The sequence below is a fragment of the Cervus canadensis genome, chromosome 19 (genome assembly GCF_019320065.1).
Source record: "Cervus canadensis isolate Bull #8, Minnesota chromosome 19, ASM1932006v1, whole genome shotgun sequence".
Classification (NCBI taxonomy): domain Eukaryota; kingdom Metazoa; phylum Chordata; class Mammalia; order Artiodactyla; family Cervidae; genus Cervus; species Cervus canadensis.
In genome coordinates this window covers 10,399,502-10,424,301 of record NC_057404.1, presented here as the reverse complement: position 1 = coordinate 10,424,301, position 24,800 = coordinate 10,399,502, and the positions used below count along the sequence as shown (strand labels likewise).

The following is a 24,800-nucleotide window of genomic DNA, read 5'->3' as shown; positions in this document are numbered from 1 at the left end:
CACAAGAATAATGGAGAAAGAAATATTAGCTTAAATAATTTGTTTCTTCTGAAGCCAACCGTTCAGTAAAGTGTCAAGGCACGCTATTCCCTGAGAAAGCAAGCCTCCAGGTTTTCAATTTCATCTCTACACACCATTAGGCAATTACCTATAGGAATGTGAGAAATAGCCCTGTTTCAAGTCTGCCAAAAAAAAAAAAAAAAAGGTTTCTGTACCCTCGTAAAGAACCTGCAATCCTTTCCAAAACAAGACAAGTTATTATTTACATTTAATTGATAATACTAATATGATATTAATCTATCTCTCCAGGTCCACTGTCCCATGCTTCCTCCTCAAGAATTGAAGGTCAAGGCCAACCTCAAGTGAAGTTTTACCCCAACCCATCCTATTTCGCTAAAACTGTTGTTTCCACCTCTTGGAATATCTTTGTGTCTCAACCCCTCATTTTTTTCCTACTCTAATCCTACTTAGGATTCCAGAGCCAGTTAAATAGACTTAAAAAATAAAAATGATTATCTTGATCCCATTATCTAGAAGAGATCTTTTCATTCTGTATTTTTTCACTCCATATTGCATTTATATGCTCACAGGTTTACATCTAGTATACAGGAAGTGTCCTGAACTGGGGAATGAAATACATTTTTGAAGGAAATAATAAATACTTCAAAATCCATCTTTTGTTAAATAGTCACACATTCCCTTTATCATAATTCTCTATAAAAAAAAAATCATCTTATACCATAAGTTTGAATAGTTCCTTTCTTTTGCAAAACCAGTGATGGTGGTGAGAGAAGGGTCTATCTCATTTGCCTTGGAAACATTCAGATTAAACCATCTCTACAAATTAAATGATCAGAAAGTTACAAAAGCAGTCAAGCTGATATTGTGGGCAATCGGCTACTGTTTAATTTGCAATTACATGCACAATTTAGAAACCACTTTAAGATAATTCACCCTAGACAGTACTGCTAGCATATCAGCTGCTATAAAACACAATTCAAGTATGGAAAAAAAAAAAAAATCACATGTAATAAATTGATATGAAATAAGGATCTTCAACTTAAGAGTGTTAATCTACCAAATTAAGTAGTCTGTCCCATAATTGCGAAACATATTGATAAAATGTTTATTCCCCAGTGTCAGCTTCTTTATGTCTGAAATTTGCAGTTAAAACTGAATGCAGTCAGGCTTGGGAGCCATCAAGTGCATCATACTTTACTATAGGCCAATAAATCAACCTTAAAAAAATTAAAATAAAAATCAAACAACAAAATTTAAAAAAAAATACTAGGCTGTTCTGTTTCTGATAACACAGCTGAGTTATTCATACTGTGCTTATTACAACTAACAGCCTTTCAGTAAAAGCTTAATAATAGGTATCTTTGACAAACGAGCATGAAGCTACAGAATGTGAGATAGTGAACACAGTAACTTATTTATCAGAAAGAGATACACAGAGAATGTGGGCCAAGTGCAGAAATAGTTTTCAAATTTTATGAAAAGGATGTTGTAATCCATTGAACACTTCAGTCACAGTGGATATATAACCTACTGTCCAAACAAGTGCCTTCTGACCTCACTGGGGTACAGGACATTCATTGACTAACAATGGATATTCAAAAACATGATTTCTTTTCTTTTTTCCACACACAGAAACCCTAAGACCTGAAAGAAAAGCACAAAATCTAAGTTCCAATAACAGCATCAAACATCACGGTAGAAAGCCTTAAGTGTAATCAAGAAAGTTTTATTTTCCAAAATAATAATTTTTAAAGTATACAAAGAATACACATTGAAGCGACACCATCTGGAGCACCGTCTGCTTAGAGCTTTTCACAGCAAAAATGCTCTGCATGTGGAAAATATTATTGCAATATTTTTCTGTCTAAAGACACTCATGCTAGGTATATAAGGGAAATTACCATGAAGATTAAAATATACATCTAAATAGTGACTATATTCAGTGGATGGTTATCAATTCATGAACTTTTCTAGGTCACGGAGTTCATTCTCTTGCCTTTAAGAAGTATTAATATATTTTAACAGTTTAACCAAAGGTAGACAAGGAAGGAGCAAATATGTGAAATTAATTCATTAAGCTTATTTATGATTTGCCGTTCTGGTTCAAGCTGTTAAAGGTTAAAACTTACAGCTAGTTGGTTTCTCTTTCAATTATTCTTGCTATCTCTATATAACTAGTTTTTTATCTCTATAAACTAGTTTTTATCTCTATAAAACTAGAAGATGTTTTATTTCTTAAAGCTACAGTTTTGTCTTTCATTGACAAGTCTAACACAGCCTACTGTACTGTACAGTCATTATTTCCCAAGGGACTAACAGGTTGAAAGAGAGATGAAAAACAGGACAATGCAATGAAATTCTCTTATTTCGAAATGGTATTAAAACAGCTCTTAAACAATCCCATCTAAAATTAACTGGCCCAGTTTGAGTACTGGGAGAAAGGATCTATTCCCTCTTCTGGTATGTGATAAAGCCACTCAAAGTCATCCAGGCCAAGAGCTCAGAAGTCATCCTTATTTCCTATTTCATACAGCAATTGAAAACCAGCAGACTGATCGAAAACCAACAGATTGGATTCTCCCTCAATAGCCTGCCACCAGATCTAGAAAGACCCCAATATCCAAAACCACCCATCAGTTCCTCTTTCCTTGTTGTTAGAACTGAGAGACCTACCCTGTTGCCCTCTCTCTTATACCTTCATTGTCCATCCCCCCACCACCTTTTCTTAAATATGTATCTCCGCCCCATCAAAATGTTTTGAATGTCACAGGTTCAAGTCATCTAAAACAAAACTGCACATATATTCACTTCCTGGGTCAAATTCCTTTCACCTCATTAATCCTATTAACTTCCAGACATCCTTGACAAACTGTTCTCCCCAGCTGGTTTATCTAGTCTTATCCAGGTCTCAACTTTAACCCAGTTTCTGCCTAATCGCTTCTGTTCTTAAAAATCACCAGACTGGACTCCCCATCACTGATCCAATGGAGTATCTATATCATCAGACAGCACCTGGTATTTCTGACTATTCCTTCCTTCTTGCAGCGCTCTTTCTGGGCTTAACGACACATCCTCTTGGTTTCCTGCTTCTCTCTCTGAAGAAACCACCTTTATACCCTGGGGCAGCTAATCCCCCCAAACTGCCCCCACCTCCAACATGCTGTGTATTCAAGTCCCAACACACTACCTCTTCCCTTCTCACTCTATAGACCCTCCCTAAGTGATTTCACCTTCTTCATTCTATATGTGGGTAACTCCAATATTGATATCCCCACTAACCAATAATGAGTATCAGATCCATAAACACAACTCGCTCTCAGCAATTTCTCAAGTGTTTATAAGCACCTCGTGTTCAAAATGTCAAAAATCACACTCATCATTTCCCAAGCTCTCTTCCAAACCTGCTCTTCTTCCATTTGTTTCTATGTATTTACATATGTGTATACATATCCACATATATGTACACACATGTGTGTACATCTGTGAATAAACACATAGGTATATAAATATGAGACACTGTTCTTCACCATACAAGGTGCCCTGGACACCTGCATGGCTTTTTGTTCCATAAAGGTTTATAACCCAGTGCACTCACCATCTTCCAGATTGATTCTTTATTCCCACTTCTGACCTCTCTTCTTTCTGCTTCATCTTTAATTAGGTAACCACTGGATGGATATATTTTTTCTAGTAAAATAACTTTTCAAGTTTTCTAATAAACTTTTTTACTTTCTAATAAGATGCTGAAATTTAAATTCTAGTGACATATTATTTATCCAGGATATATATTATTATATATCCTAATATATTAGTAGACTTAATTTATGAGAGTGATATTGGTAAATTAATATTACCACTTATTTTAAAAAGAAATGGTTATGTTGTTAAATTAACAACTGTCCTTATCTTGATTTCAAATTGGATTATTCCCCACAGCATCATATATACACTGGAAGGCTGTACGTAAGTGTTTAAAATAGTGCCTGGTACAGAGTAATTTTTATACATTGTCATCATTATTGCTATTATCTGAAAATTATTGATTTGGAGAAAACAGGGAAAGCAAGTAAAACCAATATATAAGCGTATGATAAACATAGCTGTTTTCCAATGGTTCCTTTTGTATGGCAACTATTCAAAGAGATTCAAGGAAAATAACTTGGTTTTATATTTATCCTGTATTTCTCCTACTCTCATCTTGACACATTCTCTATTACTGCCTTTCATAAAAATTCTTTCAACATAACTAATTGATAACACATGTAGATAAAAACAGTCTTCCCTGGTGGCTCAGCAGTAAAGAATTGCCTGCCAATGCAGGAGACACAGGTTTGATCCCTGGCTTGAGAAGATACCCTGGAGAAGGAAACAGCAACCCACTCCAGTATTCTTGCTGGGCAAAACCCTAGGGACAGAGAAGCCTGGCAGGCTACAGTTTGTGGGGTTGCAAAGTTGGACACAACTGAGCACACATGCACATAGATAAAAACTTTATTCTCAAAAATTAAATGAAGCAGATTTGACCATTATTTTGGAATCCTGCTAGTTTTAAACTATTCCATAAACTTAGAGTACTTCTGAGTTCCCCTTCTGATTCCTGTTGCCCAGAGTAAAGTTCAAGATGTCATAAAGTAATGAAACATTTAGTCTTCTGCCTCCCTTATCTTGCATTCATGAGGGAGTACACTGCATGCGGTTAGCACTAAATAAAAATTCAGATTGAATAACACTAATCCACATTTGGCACATTTTAATTAAAATCTATGTACCCCTGGTCAAATCCTTATAGACTAAAACTGGTAGAAAAATACCTTGGGTACAGTAACATGATTTTTGCAAATTACATACATATATATATATAATAAATAAAATAAATTTCACTGGCAAGTTTCTGTTTGCTAATTTGTTTAAGAACATCAGCTCTGAGAGCTCAAGCAACAAATCTGTATTTTTGACCATTTTTTCTTGCCATGTAGGTAACAGGCAGCAGGCATTCCATAAATATTAATAGATGAAGCACAGGCTGGAATCAAGATTGCCGGGAGAAATATCAATAACCTCAGATATGCAGATGACACCATACTTACGACAGAAAGTGAAGAACTAAAGAGCCTCTTGATGAAAGTGAAAGAGGAGAGTGAAAAAGTTGGCTTAAGCTCAACATTCAGAAAACTAAGATCATGGCATCTGGTCCCATCATTTCATGGCAAATAGATGGGGAAACAGAGGAAACAGTGACAGACTTTATTTTCAGAGGGCTCCAAGAGTTTTTCCAGTCATGTATGGATGTGAGAGTTGGACTATAAAGAAAGCTGAGCGCCGAAGAATCGATGCTGTTGAACTGTGGTGTTGGAGAAGACTCTTGAGAGTCCCTTGGACTGCAAGGAGATCCAACCTGTCAATCCTAAAGGAAATCAGTCCTGAATATTCATTGGAAGGACTGACGCTGAAGCTGAAACTCCAATATTTTGGCCACCTGATGTGAAGAACTGACTCATTGGAAAAGACCCTGATGCTGGGAAAGATCAAAGGTGGGAGGAGAAGGGGATGACAGAGGATGAGATGGTTGGATGGCATCACCAACTCAATGGACATGAGTTTGAGTAAACTCCAGTAGTTGGTGATGGAGTGGGAGGCCTGGCGTGCTACAGTCCATGGGGTCACAAAGAGTTGGACATGACTGAGCGAATGAACTAAACTGAAAAAGTGTATTTGTGCTAGTCTTCTAATGCCATAACACTATCTACTCTCATTATTATTTCTGAACATGTATGGAATGTATTCGGAGGGAACAGTAAAACTATCATCTGGTAGCAAAATTAGAACCTAAAATATTATTAGTCATTCTAAGTCCAGAAATAAAAAAGAAAAAACATAAAATTCTGATTATGTCTGTAAGTTAAAAACACATTCTGACATACATATCTAATCAGCAATACGTTTGCTGTCTAAAGCGGTTGGCATCTTCCTGTGAAGTTCAAGAAAAGATAGGTTCAGATAATGGCTCAGTCATCATCCTTGTCACTAGCATGGAAGTTTACTGGAGGGAAGGCTAATTGAGCTTTGCTTTTATATTTATCATTACATATATATATATATATTTACAAATACATATCTTGTACTCTTGAAGAGCTAAACATTCTAATTATGGGATTTGAAAGCAAATGATAAGATATAAAGAGAAAACAATTTGTTCAGGAGACTATGCCATCCTAGCTGTTGTGATCTGACTCTTTCTGCTCCTTCTCAGGCTCTTTTGCCAGATCATTCCTCCTCCAAAACTGAATGCCCTGGGACTACCTCCTTGTCTCTTTTCTACCTACAGTCCTCCTCTAGGTGAATCTGATCTGTTCCTTGGCTAAATAAGTCAGTCAAAATGTATGCTGATGACTCTCAAATCTTTATCTCTGGCTGTAACCTCTCCACTTAATTCCAGGCTTGCATATCCACTTTGCTTTCAAATAGACATCTCCAAGTAATCATTGCCAAAACCAAATTCTTGATCTACTGCCCTAAATGTACTAATACCCCACCTCTACTCTCCATGTTATTTTATCTCAAAAAATAGCACCATAATTCACATAAAGGCTCAGGCCAAAAACTCTGGGATCATCTCTGACTGTCACAGTCACTGAATTCATCAACAGATTCACTGACCTCTACCCACACAGTATATCTTACCACTCAACACTATGTCATTAGGAAGTCACCTTTTGCCTGGCCTCTGCAGCAGCATCTTACCTGATGCTCAAACTTTCACTCACGCCCTCTGAAAGCTATCCATCTAGAGTCACAGTAGTCATTTAAAAACCTAAGTCAGATGATTGCATTTCCTGGCTCTCAAATCAAGGGGTGTCTCACCATGCTTAGAATAAAATTCAAGTCTTTACATACCATGGCCTGTAAGGCTCTATAGTCTGGCCCAGGGATATCTCTGTAATCATTTCTTCTCTCACTCACTGAAATTTCCCTAGCCACAGGAGCTTTCTTCAGACCTTGAACATGCCAAACACAACTCACTCTTGGGGTCTTCAAAATATCCTTGCCCTTGTGCCTCGTACATTCTAGTCAGACTGCTGCATGTTTTTTGTTTTTTTTTCCCTCCACTCGATACAGATCTCTGATCAAAGATATCTTCTCTTACCACCCTATTGAAAACAGAATACCACTCTACCAGGTACACTCTCTTTACCTTATTTTTCTTCAAGCACTTAACACTGAGGGACAGAATACTATGCAAATTTTTTGCCTGTTTATATTGTATATTGTTTCCCCCACAAATGTAGATGCTTCATGAAGGCAAAGACCGTATGTGTTTTATTCACCACTATATCCCTAGTACCTATAACAGTACCATAGAGTAGATGCTTAATATTTATTGAAAAATTGAATAAATTCAAGAAATCAGGTTTTAGCTATACATGATTCAGGGTATTATTTATACCTATCATGTATCTACACTGATAATATATTTACAAATGTCAAAGTGCTTCCAAAGGAAGCAAAGGAATCTAGGTCTGCAGAAAACTACAATAACTGATCCCACTGAGTTTCTCATAATATAAAAATAGGCAAGCTTCACTGGTCTGCTCCTTCTACTAAAGAGAATATATACATACACACACACAAGATTCAGAAAATTTCCAACAGTTTATAAAATAATGGGTTCTCCTCCAAGAGGATAACCAGAATATCCAACTCCATAGAGGCATTGAGATAAAGAACAAAAAGCAAAAATGCACTTACCTCCCTTTTTCTACCAAGAGCAAAACATCCAATTTTTCCCCATTTTGAACCACTGTGCTAATTGCTGGAGGGAAAGAAGAAAAGTATGAACATATTATTTTAAAGCATTACACTAAATACCTTTATCAACTACTTACTCACTGTTTAGAAGTGAGTCCTCATAATTTTATGTGAAATCTACTATTTCCATATGCAGCAAAGAACTCTGTGCAGATATAAGTGAAGTGAAGTGAACTCGCTCAGTCGTGTCCGACTCTTTGCGACCCCGTGGACTGTAGCCCCACCAGGCTCCTCTGTCCATGGGATTCTCCAGGCAAGAATACTGGAGTAGGTTGCCATTTCCTTCTCCAGAGGATCTTCCCAACCCAGGGATCGAACCCAGGTCTCCCGCATTGCAGGCAGACGCTTTATCCTCTGAGCCACCAGGGAAGCCCGCAGATAGAAGGGGAGGGGGAGAAAAAAACTTACTTAGTTCTTGTAGTCTCCTTAAGTGCATTCTATCCTCTTGACCTTCTTGCATTTGAAGGCAAAAACGCAAATTAGATTTGTCCATTGCAAACCAGCCTTTTCTCCACTGATCCAGGGCGTGGCAGTCTTTGTAGAAGAGTTGACCAATCAAATCATAGTCAGCTTCTGTTAAGTTTTCAGCAACAAAGGGAACAAAATGCTGTTAAAACAAATACAAAAAAGTAATAAAGACAGTGAAAACAGGAAATCCCTTACATAGCTAAAGATATGAGGGAAAGGGGAAAAACTTGTTTTTCTGTATTAAAGATTTAGGAGTAATCCAGATTTCAAAACAATTATTTAAACTTGCCATCAGTCTTAAAACTGAAGAGCTATAAAATAATGCAATTTCAAATGGCAGCATCTTAAACCGTTTTTCTTGATATATACAGAATTGAAACAGGAAGACATTCTCTTTGTCAGTTTGTGGAATCTTTTAAAATGTCAACCTTCAATGTCTGTCTTCATTTGTATCTTTTACTGAATCTGTTCTTTTCCTGTTTGTGTACACTATGAATAAGAAATCTACCTATAAAAAGACATACACAGAAATGACTTCACAATAATGAAAAGATCTCCACCATCAAGGTATGGCCTTAATTTTAAGAATGACCTCTCCAAAATCCTACATTAATTTCTTCTCTGCTTAAGGCTTCAGAAAGGTAACTCTTAACCTCGTTTGACTACAACCTGTGAAACCCTAATTAAGTATGAACATGCTTTCTGGAATCTTTAAAAAAATTTTCATGAACCTCCAAAGGTAAAGACGCTTCTCTGGATTTAGGTAATAAAACAATATTTAAATACCTTGGTCAGATGGACAGAATAAATGGATACCAAGGGGGAAAGGAGTGGTGGGAGGAATTAGAAGATGGAGACTGACAAATATATACTACTGATACTATATATAAAATAACTGATGAGAACATCCTGTGTGGCACCGGGAGCTTTACTTACTAAACTGCCGTGACCTGAAGGGGAAGTGCCAGAGGGACGGGATGTATGTGTGTGTCCGGCTGATTCAGTCTGCTGTGTGGCAGAAACTAACCCAACACTGTAAAGAGACTATGTGTGTGCACAGGTGCAAAATCACTTTAGTCGTGTCTGACTCTTTGCGACCCCATGGACTGTAGCCTGCCAGGCTCCTCTGTCCATGGGATTCTCCAGGCAAGAAGACTGGCGTAGGTTCTATGCCCTCCTCCAGGGGATCTTCCCAACCCAGGGATTGAAGCCATGTCTCATGTCTTCTGCACTGGCAGGCAGGTTGTTTACCACTAGCACTACCTGGGAAGCCCAAAGCAACTATTCTCCAATAAAAAATTAACAAAAAAATAAATACCTTGGCTATTGCTTCTGTCCATTTTCTTTGCACTTGAGATGTTTCAGCTCCAAATAAAAATGCACGTTCTGAGGGTAAATAAATCTCAAAAGTAAAGATGGGCCTACAGGACGTAAGAGTAAAAAGGTACTGCTGGTTATGTGTGGCTTTAATGATAAAAAAAATAACACAAAGATCAAGTCTTCAAATAAATTCCTTTTGAAAACTGAATAATAGCGTGAGATCTACCTACCATCTACCTATCATATTTTTCTGTTGCTGGTTTGTACTTTATCCAAATGAATTAAATGGAACACACTGGATCAGACAGAAATAATATTCTTCTGACAAACCATCTATGTATGGCATGACTTTGCTGATGCCTTGATGTGGCAGGGGGCTCTCTTCTGTCTCCTCTTCCCTCTAAGATCACTCCTTCTTGATTTATTCTGATCCTGTTCAAAGCAAACATTGTCCCAACAATTCTCTAAATAGTTCTCATCTTCACAAATTTCCCTTCCATCATCTCATCCTATGCCAAAATGTCATCTCCTTAGTATAGATAAAAATAGGGTAATATCACATAACTTGAATTTTTCCTTCATTGCTCATCTATAGTCCAAGTATTTCTTGGAACACACTAAGTATATATGCTCAGTTTAGTTCAGTCGCTCAGTCGTGTCCGACTCTTTGTGACCACATGAACGGCAGCACGCCAGGTCTCCCAGTCCATCACCAACTCCTGAGGTTTACCCAAACTCATGTCCATTGAGTCAGTGATGCCATCCAGTCATCTCATCCTCTGTCATCCCCTTCTCCTCCTGCCCTCAATCGCTCCCAGCATCAGGGTCCTTTCAGATGAGTCAGCTCTTCGTATCAGGTGGCCAACGTATTGGAGTTTCAGCTTCAACATCAGTCCTTCCAATGACACCCAGGACTGATTTCCATTAGGATGGACTGGTTGGATCTCCTTGCAGTCCAAGGGACTCTCAAGAGTCTTCTCCAACACCACAGTTCAAAAGCATTAGTTCTACTGTGCTCAGATTTCTTTATAGTCCAACTCTCACATCCATACATGACTACTGGAAAAAGCATAGCCTTGACTAGATGGACCTTTGTTGGCAAAGTAATGTCTCTATTTTTAATATGCTGTCTAGGTTGCTCAGAGCTTTCCTTCCAAGGAGTAAACGTCTTTTAATTTCATGGCTGCAGTCACCATCTGCAGTGATTTTGGAGCCCCCAAAAATAAAGTCAGCCACTGTTTCCACTGTTTCCCCATCTATTTGCCATGAAGTGATGGGACTGGATGCCATGATCTTAGTTTTCTGAATGTTGAGTTTTAAGCCAACTTTTTCACTCTCCTCTTTTGTTTTCATCAAGAGTCTCTTCAGTTCTTCTTCACATTCTGCCATAAGGGTGGTGTCATCTGCATATCTGAGGTTATTGATATTTCTTCCCACAACCTTGATTCCAGCTTGTGCTTCTTCCAGCCCAGCATTTCTCATGATGTACTCTGCATATAGGTTAAATAAGCAGGGTGACAATATACAGCCTTGACGTACTCCTTTTCCTATTTAGAACCAGTCTGTTGCTCCATGTCCAGTTCTAACTGTGCTTCCTGACCTGCACACAGGTTTCTCGAGAGGCAGGTCAGGTGGTCTGGTATTCACATCTCTTTCAGAATTTTCCAGTTTACTGTGATCCACACAGTCAAAGGTTTTGGCATAGTCAATAAAGCAGAAATAGATGTTTTTCTGGAACTTTCTTGCGTTTTGATGATCCAGCGGATGTTGGCAATTTGATCTCTGGTTCCTCTGCCTCTTCTAAATCCAGCTTGAACATCTGGAAGTTCACGGTTCACGTATTGCTGAAGCCTGGCTTGCAGAATTTTGAGCGTTACTTTATTAACGTGTGAGATGAGTGCAATTGTGCAGTTGTTTGCGCATTCTTTGGCATTGCCTTTCTTTGGGATTGGAATGAAAACTGACCTTTTCCAGTCCTGTGGCCACTGCTGAGTTTTCCAAATTTGCTGGCATACTGAGTGCAGCACTTTCACAGCATTATCTTTTAGGATTTGAAATAGCTCAACTGGAATTCCATCACATCCACTAGTTTTGTTCGTAGTGATGCTTTCTAAGGCCCACTTGACTTCACATTCCAGGATGTCTGGCTCTAGGTGAGTGTGAGCGATCACACCATCATGATTATCTGGGTCATTTAGATCTTTTTTGTACAGTTCTTCTGTGTATTTTTGACACCTCTTCTTAATATCTTCTGCTTCTCTTAGGTCCATACCATTTCTTTATTGAGCCCATCTTTGCATGAAATATTCCCTTGGTATCTCTAATTTTCTTGAAGAGATCTCTAGTCTTTCCCATTCTATTGTTTTCCTCTATTTCTTTGCATTGATTGCTGAGGAAGGCTTTCTTATCTCTCCTTGCTATTCTTTGGAACTCTGCATTCAAATGGGTATATCTTTCCCTTTCTCCTTTGCTTTTTGCTTCTCTTCTTTTCACAGCTATTTTTAAGGCCTCCTCAGACAGCCATTTTGCTTTTTTGCATTTCTTTTTCTTGGGGATGGTCTTGATCCCTGTCTCCTGTACAATGTCACGAACCTCTGTCCATAGTTCATCAAGCACTCTATCAGATCTAGTCCCTTAAATCTATATCTCATTTCCACTGTATAGTCATAAGGGATTTGATTTAGGTCATACCTGAATGGTCTAGTGGTTTTCCCCACTTTCTTCAATTTAAGTCTTAATTTCTCAATAAGGAGTTCATGATCTGAGCCATAGTCAGCTCCCAGTCTTGTTTTTGCTGACTGCCTAGAGCTTCTCCATCTTTGGCTGCAAAGAATATAATCAATCTGATTTTGGTGTTGACCGTCTGGTGATGTTTTTATATAGAGTCTTCTCTTGTGTTGTTGGAAGAGGGTGTTTGCTATGACCAGTGCATTCTCTTGGGAAAACTCTATTTATTAGCCTTTGCCCTGCTTCATTCTGTACTCCAAGGCCAAATCTGCCTGTAACTCCAGGTGTTTCTTGACTTCCTACTTTTGCATTCCAGTCCCCTATAATGAAAAGGACATCTTTTTTGGGCGTTAGTTCTAAAAGGTCTTGTAGGTCTTCATAGAACCATTCAACTTCAGCTTCTTCAGCTTTACTGGTCGGGGCATAGACTTGGATTGCTGCCATTACCTAAAAACAAAAACTCAAAATACCCTATATTAAACTGATCGTCCTTCTTTCTCTTTCTTACCCCACACCTCTTGCTATCTCCTTTACATTCCAGTTACAGGCATCACCATCTGCCTCATCAACAAGAACAAAACCTTGGAATCTTAATTTATCTTCCCTTTGACATCAGCATTTCATTCAGTCACACACTGAATGCTACCAGTTCAATCTTAAGAGTCTCTCAACTCACTGTTTCTTTTTAATTATTTGCTCCTCTAGCTACACTCTCTTAATTATATCTTTCTTCTTCCAATCTCTTCTTTAATACTCAGCCATCAGCTTTCTTCTGAAAATTCAATGTGTATGACTCCTCAGTTGCTATATCATCAATTTCAAATTCTGTAATATGCTATTGAAGGTGACTAACAATCTGGCTGTAGTATTTTTTAAACACATCTCATTATAAATGCTTTCATTTGCACATCTACTTGTATCAGTAACATTCTATCAAGAATGTTTTATTTTCGAATATGATTATATGCTGACATAAACTAATAGTAATTATTTGAATTGTTTAAGCAATTTAATACATAGAGTACACTTAACATTCCATCAGTTGCTCAGTCAGTTGCTCAGTCGTGTCCGACTCTTTGTGACCCAATGGACTGCAGCGCGCCAGGCCTCCCTGTCCATCACCAACTCCGGGAATTTACTCAAACTCACGTTCATTGAGTCAGTGATGCTATCTAACCATCTCATCCTCTGTTGTCCCCTTCTCCTCCCACTTTCAGTCTTTCTTAGCATCAGGGTCTTTTTTTTTTTTTTAAATGGTAAGCCACATTAAACTGTTTAATCATTTAGAATAAAAGCACTATTAATATTAAAGTAATAAATCAACACATAACCAGTTTTGTTCACAAAACGTTAGATTTACTAGAAAACAGTAGTCATTCAACTATCATGTACTGGTCGTTATGCGATAACAGTAAAATGTTTCAGTATTTCATATAATTTTATATAAATGACATAGCTTTACAAATCTCTTCCCTTTCTCATATAAAACTTTTATTGAAATACTATGCTCCTTTATCAGTTTCATAACTGATTTTGCACATTTTAATATTTTTATTTTTAAAAAAACTACATTACAAAATGTGATAAACTTTCATACCAAATATCTTAGAGGGTCAATTTCTAAAAGTCCTCACAGATTCCTACTAAACTATTTGTGAGTCGAATATGTTAAATATTGTCTACTCTTTAAAACTTTTTGAGACCATAAAAATGTCAAAATAGATCTAAGAAATCTAGTATTTCAATATGCTATTCAATATGCATAACTTATTTTATTGTGAACATTACCACTGCACTTTTTTGTCATCTATTTTAACCATGATACATTTAATGAAAGCCTAAATTTTGTCATTAAATCACTATATTAAACAGTGAGTGAATCATAAAAATTATCGGACTACATGTGCAAGAATGGAATGATGTAAACTTACTTAAAATTTGACGTGAAGATGTCAACCTTTCATATTACCTAATGAAATATTTTAATTTTCCCACATTTTAGTGAATTCCCTAAGGAACTTTTAGAAGCTGAAAAATGAGTAGGCTTCAAGAAACCGCCAAACTCTTCTGTAAGAAGCAACTGAAGAATTGCAATGATGATAAAACACTTATTAACTGGTATGATACATATCAGAAAATACTTTCAGCTCCTACTCGTTTAATGATAGACCTACCCAGTATTTAAACAGAAGTCTTCTTTGTGCACAGCCAGGCAGATGACTTCATTGATATTAATGGTGCCATTAGGCGTGGTAGACTTATCATTTTCATAGTAACTCAAGAAGCCTCCTTCCAGAACACACCACTTTTTATTTGTCTCTAGGAATTTAAAACAAAACAAGTGATAAATTGAGCTATACCATAAATCAAAATTTAAAATATATGGTCTTAAATAACTGGATTCAAATAAATGGATGTATTAGTTTCCTATTTTGTATAAAGAGCATGATACTGCTGCATGGGATATAAAACTGTCATACTTAATGCTCTCAAAAAATTTACAACCTAGTAGCCAGGGATGTGAAAGACAAAAATAACTGTGACACTGATGACCAGACAAACAGGCAAATCGATAAAGAGACCACTGCAAAACGATGCTGAAATGGTAAAGACTGATGTCTATACAGAGCATTAGGAAGGGAAAATGTAGGGTAAAAAGCATCACTGTGGCTGATGTTAGGTAAGTGTACAAAAAATAAATGTCCTTAATGTCCTGTTTAGTAGTAGTATAGTAGCTCAGCTGTGTCCAACTCTGCGACCCCATGGACTGCAGCCTTCCAGGCGCCTCTATTCATGGGATTTCCCAGGCAAGAATACTGGAGTGAGCAGCCATTCCTTTCTCCAGGGGATCTTCCCTACACAGGGATTGAACCCAGGTCTCCAGCATTGCTGGAGAAGACGATGGCACCCCACTCCAGTACTCTTGCCTGGAAAATCCCATGGACGGAGGAGCCTGGAAGGCTGCAGTCCACGGGGTTGCAAAGAGTTGGACATGACAGTCCCAGGGATGGGGGAGCTTGGTGGGCTGCCGTCTATGGGATTCGCACAGAGTCGGACACGACTGAAGCGACTTAGCAGCAGCAGCAGTTCCAGCATTGCAGGCAGATTCTTTACCAACTGAGCCACCAGCAAAGGCCTAATGCTCTGTTTGAATGAAGTCATTCAGTTGTGTCTGATTCTTTGCGACCCCAGGGACTGTAGCCTACCAGGCTCCTCTGTCCATGGGATTTTCCAGGCAAAAGTACTGGAGTGGGTTCCCATTTCCTTCTCCAGGAGATCTTCCCGACCCAGGGATCGAACCCAGGTCTCCCGCATTGTAGGCAGAGGCTTTACCATCTGAGCCACCGGGGAAGTAAATGCTCTGTTTAGAGGATTTGAAATTCATCTTTTAAGAGTTCAGCACACTATGGCCTGCAGGCAAAATGCAGATCAACACCTGTTTTGTAAACAAAAAATTTTACTGAGAAAGGGCCACACCCATTCATTTGTGGCTTGCCTGGGGCAGCTTTCTTGCAACAAGGGCAGAGACTACCTGACCTGCATGCCCAGCTTGAAACATTTACTCTCTGGCCCTTTTCAGAAAGTCTGCTAAGCTTTGCTTTTAGAGTTGATGGTAAGCCACTGAAATGGTTTCATCAGAAGGAAACTGCAGATTTAAATTTTATACACTTGCTTTCTGTGCAACATGGATGTGAGAAGGTGAGGCTGAAGGCAGAGACCTGTTGGGACTCTGCCAAACGTGAAAGATGAAGACCATCCGAGGCAGGTAGTACCACAGGGATAGTAGGATAATGGGTGGGTAAGGGGGCGATGGGATGATAGGAGAGGATGGGGACAAGAGAGACAGGGAGGAGGGGAGAGAGCAATGCATACATGCACTTGTGTATTCTAAAGGGATAAAACATTTATTGATGGGACATAGGGAGTAAGAGAGAACTTATTAATGGTTATTAATCATTTTTAGCTTTGATTACAAGGTGGGCAGAAATGCCTATTTTTACCTAAAAGGAAATAAAGTAGAAACAGTTTTAGTGCATGTAATCTGAATTTCCTTGGACACGCACTACATGAAAGATATCTCCTAGAAATTCAAATAGGAATACCTATTAGGCAGATCACCCTGTGGATTTGAATCTTCAGGGCAAGAAACAGCCTCAATAACCAGAAAGTCTTTAGAGTACAGGTAGTAGTTGAAAATGCACAGTAACCAAGGATAAAATCTAAGGGAACTTAGGGAACAATGGGTATAGAAGGGTTCACAAAGGCAGAGAAACAAATGAGATGAGAGAGTGCATAAACAAAAAAGGGGTGAGCATTTCAGAAACAAATGACTACCAACACCAAATACAGAAAGAGATTCAATAAAATAAGGGCCGAAAATATCAGCTGGTCTTACAATAAGAAGGTAACTTCAGTTCAGTCGCTCAGTCATGTCCGACTCTTTGCGACCCCATGAACCGCAGCACACCGGGCCTCCCTGTCCATCACCAACTCCTGGAGTCCACTCAAACCCATGTCCATTGAGTTCATGGGGTTCTCAAGGCAAGAAAACTGAAATGGTTTGCCATTCCCTTCTCCAGTAACTGCCTGTCCTTTAACTGAGAATTCTGTCTCTCTCATCCTTATCTGAGGTGGGCCTTTCAGAGACCAGACCCATTCTGAAAGGAAGCTACCCTCAGACTGAAGTGGGAAGAAAGAACTTCACACAAATTACGGCTTTTGAAATAGTCATTTATGTGGAAAAGGTGTGTTTCTAAAGTAGCAAAAAGCACACACTGAGCTCCCAATCATTCCATAATTCTGAGAAAGAACTGTGAGGAAAGTCATGCGAAGGGGAAACTGTCAAAAACCTATCTGGCCAAAGAAAGAGATTACATCTGAAATTAGGACTTGGGAAACAAGACTGCAGGCTCACGGCAGAGGCCAGGCCCCAGGAGTCTTCCATGATAGGTATTCCGGAGTTTGCACCTTTCTCAGTAGACAAGTGGGAGACATTGGAAGGTCTTAAACAAGTGTCAAATGCATGATCCACAAAGTAAATGTAAATGCAGAACCTAATTATGCTAATTCTAATGGGAAACAAATGACAGACCTCTTGAAAAAGGTGAGTACAAACTCATTTTAAGTTAGAAATATGGGCTTGAGGAGATTTAACCTTGTAGCATCATCACCATAATCCTTGATGAACTTCATTTTTTTAAGTGAAAATAGGCCAGAGGTCAGACAAAGCAGGCATAGATATTACCTCTGAGGATTTATAACAACAAAGCCATGATAGGAAATTTTGACATTTCTGTTCATCTGGGAAGCAATCAGAAAGCTTTAACAAAACTACACTGGATGGCATTGGTCTGCTTGAGCTAATTCAGACAGGACACCCTCTCTGCCACAGAACAAGTTTTACTGCTTAATCAGTTACCAGAAGATGTCTACCAGAAGCAAGACTGGGGCCACAGAATGGACAACTCTCAGGACACAAGGTGTTTATAAGACAAGAGGTCATGTTTATTATGGTGGTTGGATCAGCTGGAGGGGTTGTTCTTTCCTTCTATTCAAACCTGACCTTTAGATCAGGGCAGAAAAACGTTAGTGCAATTTACTCATGCACAGATAAAGAATTCCAGAGGTGACCTACTGAAATATTCCTATGAAGTGATATGGTTACTAGAGTATGGTTACCTTGATTGTTAGCTTACCACCAGTAGGATATTCCTAAACCCAAAGGCTAACTGGAAACCAGAAGCAAGTTGTGTATACGGATACCTGTGTATCTCTGCTACCATTTCTCCTTGTCCTCATCCTCCTAGCATCAAATGTATGTGTCGTATGTTCTCCTGTGCATCTTATATGCATTAACTCATTGAATCCTCAGAACAACCCTATTAGGTCAGTTCTATGATTGTGTGCTCCTTTCCTTTTACCCTGTTCATGGGTACAAGATGGTTGATGGACTTTACCAACATCACGTAAGTACTCAGCATCACAGCTGAGAGTAAAACCCAAGCAGTCAACTAGGGAAGGTATCCTTCTATCTACTTCACAACCTCCCTGTCCGTGCCTGACACGTGCTTGAAGCATGTATGTCCATTGTTTAAATGTGCCAGGGTACAGCAGAGGCCCTGCCTTCAAATACAGATACGCACGATAAATGAGAGAGAGTTTAGGTGAAACTATTATTTTTTTAAACCATAAAGTTGTTTCCTGATGAAGAATTTCCCAAACTGATGGCATTCAGCATCCACAGAAAATAGAAATATTCACTAGGACTCCTTTCATTTAAAATAAATGTTTCAGCCTTGAAGAAATATTTTTAAACTGTGCGAGCTAGGCATTTATGGAACAAAGGATCTTCAAAATTCCTCAATACTAACTCATGAAATTAAATATAAACAGATAATACAGAGTTTCTAGTAAACCGTATCAACCACTTTCTCTTTAAAACTCAAACACTGTCAACAAACCAAGGTAAGATACCAAGGGAAAATAATACAGTTGAGGGGAGAAAACAGAAAACAAAATCAGGATGCTATTATTCAGCTCTGCACTTAGGTTTAACAAGAGCTATCAATCTTTCCTTTCATGAACACTAAATTGGGGAGAAAAAGAAAAATACAGATCAGTCTTCATAACCAGAGGCTAGAAGAACTTCAAATCCTGAAAATCTGAACTGACAATTTGAAGCCTCTGTAACTCTCTGAAGGACTTGCATGCATTTTATTCCTTGACTTTTTTCTTTGTTTTTAATCAGTCTGCTCTGTGGCCATCCTGACAAGCCCTGATGGAGTGATGCAGTCCAGATGCTTGCTGTTCCGAGGCAAAGGTGACAACCACACTTTAATCTCTAAATCTTTCCAAATAATTCAATTTTTCCATAAAGCTGGTGCTCAACAGGAGTACCACTGCTGCAGAATCTTGATGGAAAGAGAAAAGAAAAAAAAAAACCCACCAAAACGCTCTGCTTCTTGTTAATTCAACTTTTTCTTCTATGTTTTTAAGTAGGCTCTTCCCAAACAAAATGTGTTTTGTGTCAGCACTTATATATTTTTATATGCAGGTGAAAAAATAGTAACTAATAATTATAAATAGAGTTTAATCTTTAAAAATTGTGAATTGCTATATCATACACCCGTAAACCTTAAACAATACCATATAGAAACTATACTTCAATAAAAATTTTATTATGTATATATAAAGTCATCTGTGCTTTTACACTGGCAGTAATGTGGTTAGAGCAATGCCCATTTATTCAACAAATATTTGCACATGACTAGTTATGTGTGGACACTGTATTAGGCACCAGAGATTTGATGCTGCTGAATAAACCAGAGAATGCTGAGGCCTCAACGAGCTTTCACTCCAGAAGGAGGGAGAAACAGATCACACAAGGATCCAGTTCACGCACCGAGAGCCACAGTGGAAGCGAGCAGCACGTATGAGAGAGAAGAACCAGCAGTGGGCCCACATGTTAGGAGGCTGCCACGGAGGTCTCCCCGACCACGTGGCCCGGAAGTGACCCCCTAGAGGTGAGAGGCAGCCAGGCTGAGGAAAGTGTGCTCTTTGCAAAGTGAACAGCAACTGCAAAGGTCCGGAGCGGGCACATTGCAGGAACAGACAGGAAACCAGTGGGGCCAGGCAGGTAGGACAGGAAGGAAGGATGTAAGATGAAGAGGGGAAAGGAGGAGAAGGGCTTTTAGGTCAGATAAGGAAAAGGCTTATATCCTGTCATGGGAAGCCACTAACTGTACTTGAACAATGGAAATGCATGGTCTGATCTACATTCTCAACAATCACTATGTCTGTTTGGGGGAATGGTTTGGAGGGCAGCCAGGGGAGATGTTAACCAGTAAACAGATATGGGCCGGGGCAGAGGATATTACAGCCCAGGCAGGACACGATGGTGACTGAGGTTCAGCTGCAGTTAGTGAAGATGGAGAGCAGCCAACTGATTCATGGTCTATTCTGAGTTAAAATGACAGACCTTGCTGACATATTGGATGGAAGAAATGAAGACCATCAAAGAATACCTTGCTGTTAGATTATTAGATTGTTATCCAATGAAATCATTTCTGTGTGCTCCATCGTCAAAGTATATATCACTTAAAACAGAATGCTCCAAAATGAGAAAACATCCCTAATTAAATTACAAATATGGAGAATGCACTGGTTTCTGTTTTTTGAAATAAATTTCAACAACAAAATCCATTAGTGAACTTATCTTTTATAAAAGGAAAAACTGATTTAGTTACAAATTTGAAACATCAATTCAGTTCTTAAGTGATTAAGAAAAGCAATATATTTCAAGAAAACAGTAAAACAAATTGATAAGTTTATAAATATTATAACCAGAGTTGTCAAAAAATAACTAAAAGCTTATTTTTAGCCTGCAGAATACTTATGATATATTGAGAAGCTTTAGGAAGAAAAGCTCGTATTTCAGATTTCCTTCCTATTTCATCTTTGTATAAGTGGTTAGAAGGGTAGATTAATATATCCTGCAATTTAGAAGAAACATTCTAGAAAACTTGTACACTTCTTAACAAGTACACTAAGTGCCCTGTTACTCAATTATTTTAATAATTGCTATCATCTTTTCACAGATTGTTCTGGTACTTCTTCCCTCTTGATCACTCAACATTCAACTATATAAGTATTAAAATACTGATAAGGAGCAATGGGAAGATGAGAAAATCTCTAAAATTCATCATTTATTATTGGTCACATTGAGAAAAGTAAGACATGAAAATAAATTTGCTGAAAGAACAAAAAAAAAAAAAACCTAAACTCAAAGAATAAAGATGCTCTGCCCTCTAGTGTCAGCTGGTCATCGCCCTGACCGAAGCCAAAGTCACACAGTAACAACTATAACACAAATCAAATGCAAGACTCCGCTTCATGCTGAGCTCCTCCACTGTTCATGTGAAACCAGCATAACATCAACTATCCTGCAGAGCTTTTATGAGAATTACAATGAACATATAGAAAAAGCCTAAAGCAATGCCTTACACATAGTACATGCTCACCAAAGGCGAGCTACTGTTTATAGGTTTTTGTTGTTGTTTAGTTACTAAGTTCTGTCTGACTCTTTGCGACTCCATGGACTGTGGCCCGCCAGAGTCCTCCATCCATGGGATTTCCCAGGCAAGAATACTGGAGTGGGTTGCCATTTCCTTCTCCAGCAAATCTTCCCAACCCAGGGATCGAACCCATGTCTCCTACATTGGTAGGCAGATTCTTTACTACTGAGCCACTAGGAAAGGCCAAAAAAGTAATAAAGTATAGTTTATCCCAGTATAATTCTGCTAAAGGTTATAATTTTCTTTTTTGGACAAATAAAGCCTGTAATTGAAATAATCTCTTCAAATGTATGAAGATCAGGATGAACACTCTAAAGTGAGTTTTTCATCCTGTTATTCCTCTGATCAAGTAATCAGAGAGAATCACTAGGGAATTAATACCTGTCCTCCGAGTCTCTGAAGTCCACCATCAATTGGCCTGCATAACTTAATCTCTCTTAAATTCTTTCTGTTCTAGTAAGACAGAGCACATTATATTTTTCCTGCCTACATTTTTAATATTAGTTTGAATGTATATAACATTAGCCTGGGTCTTACTCATTTTTGTTTTCCTAATGCCCAGCACATGCCTGACACAAGGAGTGAAATGGATAGATTTCACCTACTATGATCCTGCTAAGATCAATGCCACAAACCTACAACAGGTTGTTAAATCAATTAATTCACACCATTTCTTAGAAACCATCCTTAAGCTTTATTTTACTTACATAGACACGCATAATTACAATCAGAACAAACTCAACTACTTGAGACCACTTAGTATGCTGACAGAATATAAACCAAAGACTTGTCCGTTCATCCTACATGTTGACATTTATCTATATTTCTCCCCAGCTGGTGGGTCTGTCCCGGAGGGAAGGGGCTGAGTTTCACATTTCTTTGGAATAACTCTTAAATCCTGAAGCAGAATTGGTTGTCTCTGAGGTAGATGTCAGAGAATTCTGCTGAGAATTCACTCAGCATTCTGAACCAGTAGTAAATCTTTGCTGCAGTGCATGAAATAATATCTGTGCCTGGAAGCATTTATAAATCCTCAAAAAATAAATATTTCTCTACTGCGAGATCAAATCTAACATCTCACGGGGAAAAATATCAAAACTTAAACCTAATTGTTTTGATAATGAAATAAAATTTTATCATGACAAAATCTAAAAGGAGCAGAGAAGGTACCTTCAAGCAGTTTTTTTTCTGAAGAGAGTTTAGAAGCACCAGCAGGAGCCTGATACAAAAAGTCACAGAGGAACGTAGACTGGGAGGACTCTTGATTTAATCCACCTTCAGAATATGTGTCATGTTGAGGGAAATCTAGAAAAATTATAGAAATATCACATCTGAAATCTGAAATGTAAACAATTTTCCCTTGGCTTATGAATATGTTGGTGAGTTCTGAGGTAGAAGAAAAACTGCTTCAAATATACTGCAGAATAAAGATACAGAAACATTTATTTTGCTTTGCATAAAATTTGCAAATAAGCACTTTGGTTGTGTTTATTATTCATACATGAAAACTGGATTTTAGTGAAAATGATTACATGGGATTAACTATTTTAATCTTCCATTTAGATGATTAAAGGCAAATAAAAGATTGATTTCCTAAACTTTTCCTTGAAAGGAACTAAAACATGGGTCTTAAGAAGCATTTTCCGTCTTTCTGATAATTACATTTTCTTTTTTCATCCTAATAGTGTTTCTGATTTGAGAAATTTACAGATTTGAGCTTCAGTCCTTTTAAGGATCTATCAGGAGAGACCAGGTTAATGGAGGTATGAGAGGGCCTAACCTGAGAATTTGTTATGGTAGAGAAATTCCATCTGCAGACTCTGCCCTGCCTTCTTGGCCAGCAGATAGGGGGTGCTGTGGTCAGGATCACCTGTCGCGCACATGACATCTGCCCCACTGAACAGCAAAGCCATTGTTTCCAGAACATCTGGTTTCACCACAGCGGCACACAGAGCCTGGTCGATAAAAGAAAATACAACTCTAAGTGAAGAAGATACAATTCTAGCAATTAAAATTTAAGAAAGTCTGCCAATTCATTTATGAGATGAAGTCTACATTTCTTTTTAACAAAGAAATCTAATAATTATTACGCCTTGAACTAACCAACAGGTAACAAAGGCCTGGTTTACACGAATTTAAATTTCAACAGAAGATTACCAAGTGTCTATTCATTGTTTTACTGCGGTGATGTTCCAAATCTTCAAATCCATTATATCTGCCATAGAAGATATTTTCTGTATTTTACATACTACGATAATGGCAATGCTCAGAAACTTCAATATACTTCAAATGCAGTAACAAAGTATCCACTAAATATTTTGTTTGCATGAATGTTTCTGCATGCACGCTAAGTCGCTTCAGTCGTGTCCAACTCTTTGCAACCCTATGGACTGTAGCCCACCAGGCTCCTCTGTCCATGGGATTTGCCAGGCAAGAATACTGGAGTGGGTTGCCATGACTTCCTCCAGGGAATCTTCCCGACCCAGGGATCAAACCCACGTCTCCTGCAGCACTTGTTTTGCAGGTGGATTCTTTACTGCTGAGCGACCAGGGAAGACATCAGTCATGGCAATGATTTTTTGGATATGATATCAAAAGCACAAGTATCAAAAGCAAAAATCAATTAAGTGGAATTATAGCAAACTAAAAAGTTTCTGCATAGCAAAACAATCAACAAAATGAGACGGTAAAACCCACAGCACAAGGGAAGATATATTCAAACCACATACTGCATGAGGTTTAGCAACCAGAATATACAGATAACACATGCAACTCAATTAGAAAGAGACAATCCAATTTAAAAAATGGGTAGAGGACCTAAATATACAGTTTTCCAATGAAGACACCCACAGAGCCAATTTTTAAGCAGTATCTCCTCAATAAAGTAATTTTTAAAAATTATTTGCTGATGTTAAGAGTACCATTTTTAAGCAGCCCAATGTGGTAGTAAACCCTAACAGACAGACATCCCTACATATCTTGAAGAAGAAAGAAACAGCTAGTAATTAAAGCCAAGCTTATCTAATATCTTAGCTCAGGGTATCTATATGGTGTGGCAGAAAAAACCTCCTTTGGGGTCATTAGTATTTACCCTCTGACAAGATTCCTGTCATTATCAAAAAGAGAGAATCCACTGGGGGGAAAATATGCCCTAGTTCTCCAATCTTGCCAGTTACTTCCCCAAATCCACAACTTATTATTTATGTACTTATCTTTTATGGGCCTCCGGTGCATAGAACTAGATTAATTATAACCCTTGGTTATACCCTGTTATCATTATTTCATGCATGTCTTGTATAAATGGGTCTGTTATTTTCATAGAAATTAGCATCTATGAAACTATCACCCTGAACAAAACTAAATGACTGAGTAATAACCTATATA

General features: G+C 38.2%; 1 protein-coding gene across 3 annotated transcripts in view; it reads right to left on the bottom strand.

Moving 5' to 3' along the window:
- ARAP2 (ArfGAP with RhoGAP domain, ankyrin repeat and PH domain 2) overlaps positions 1 to 24,800 on the bottom strand; it is a 183,356-nt gene that overhangs the window by 74,393 nt on the left and 84,163 nt on the right. For all 3 annotated transcript variants that reach the window (XM_043438632.1, XM_043438634.1, XM_043438633.1), the window contains 6 exons: positions 23,197 to 23,371; positions 22,587 to 22,721; positions 14,517 to 14,661; positions 9,614 to 9,716; positions 8,236 to 8,434; positions 7,768 to 7,831 (listed from right to left, as the gene is read on the bottom strand). In XM_043438632.1, coding sequence (XP_043294567.1) covers positions 7,768 to 7,831; positions 8,236 to 8,434; positions 9,614 to 9,716; positions 14,517 to 14,661; positions 22,587 to 22,721; positions 23,197 to 23,371 — 821 coding nt within the window. The remainder of the gene's footprint in view (positions 1 to 7,767; positions 7,832 to 8,235; positions 8,435 to 9,613; positions 9,717 to 14,516; positions 14,662 to 22,586; positions 22,722 to 23,196; positions 23,372 to 24,800) is intronic.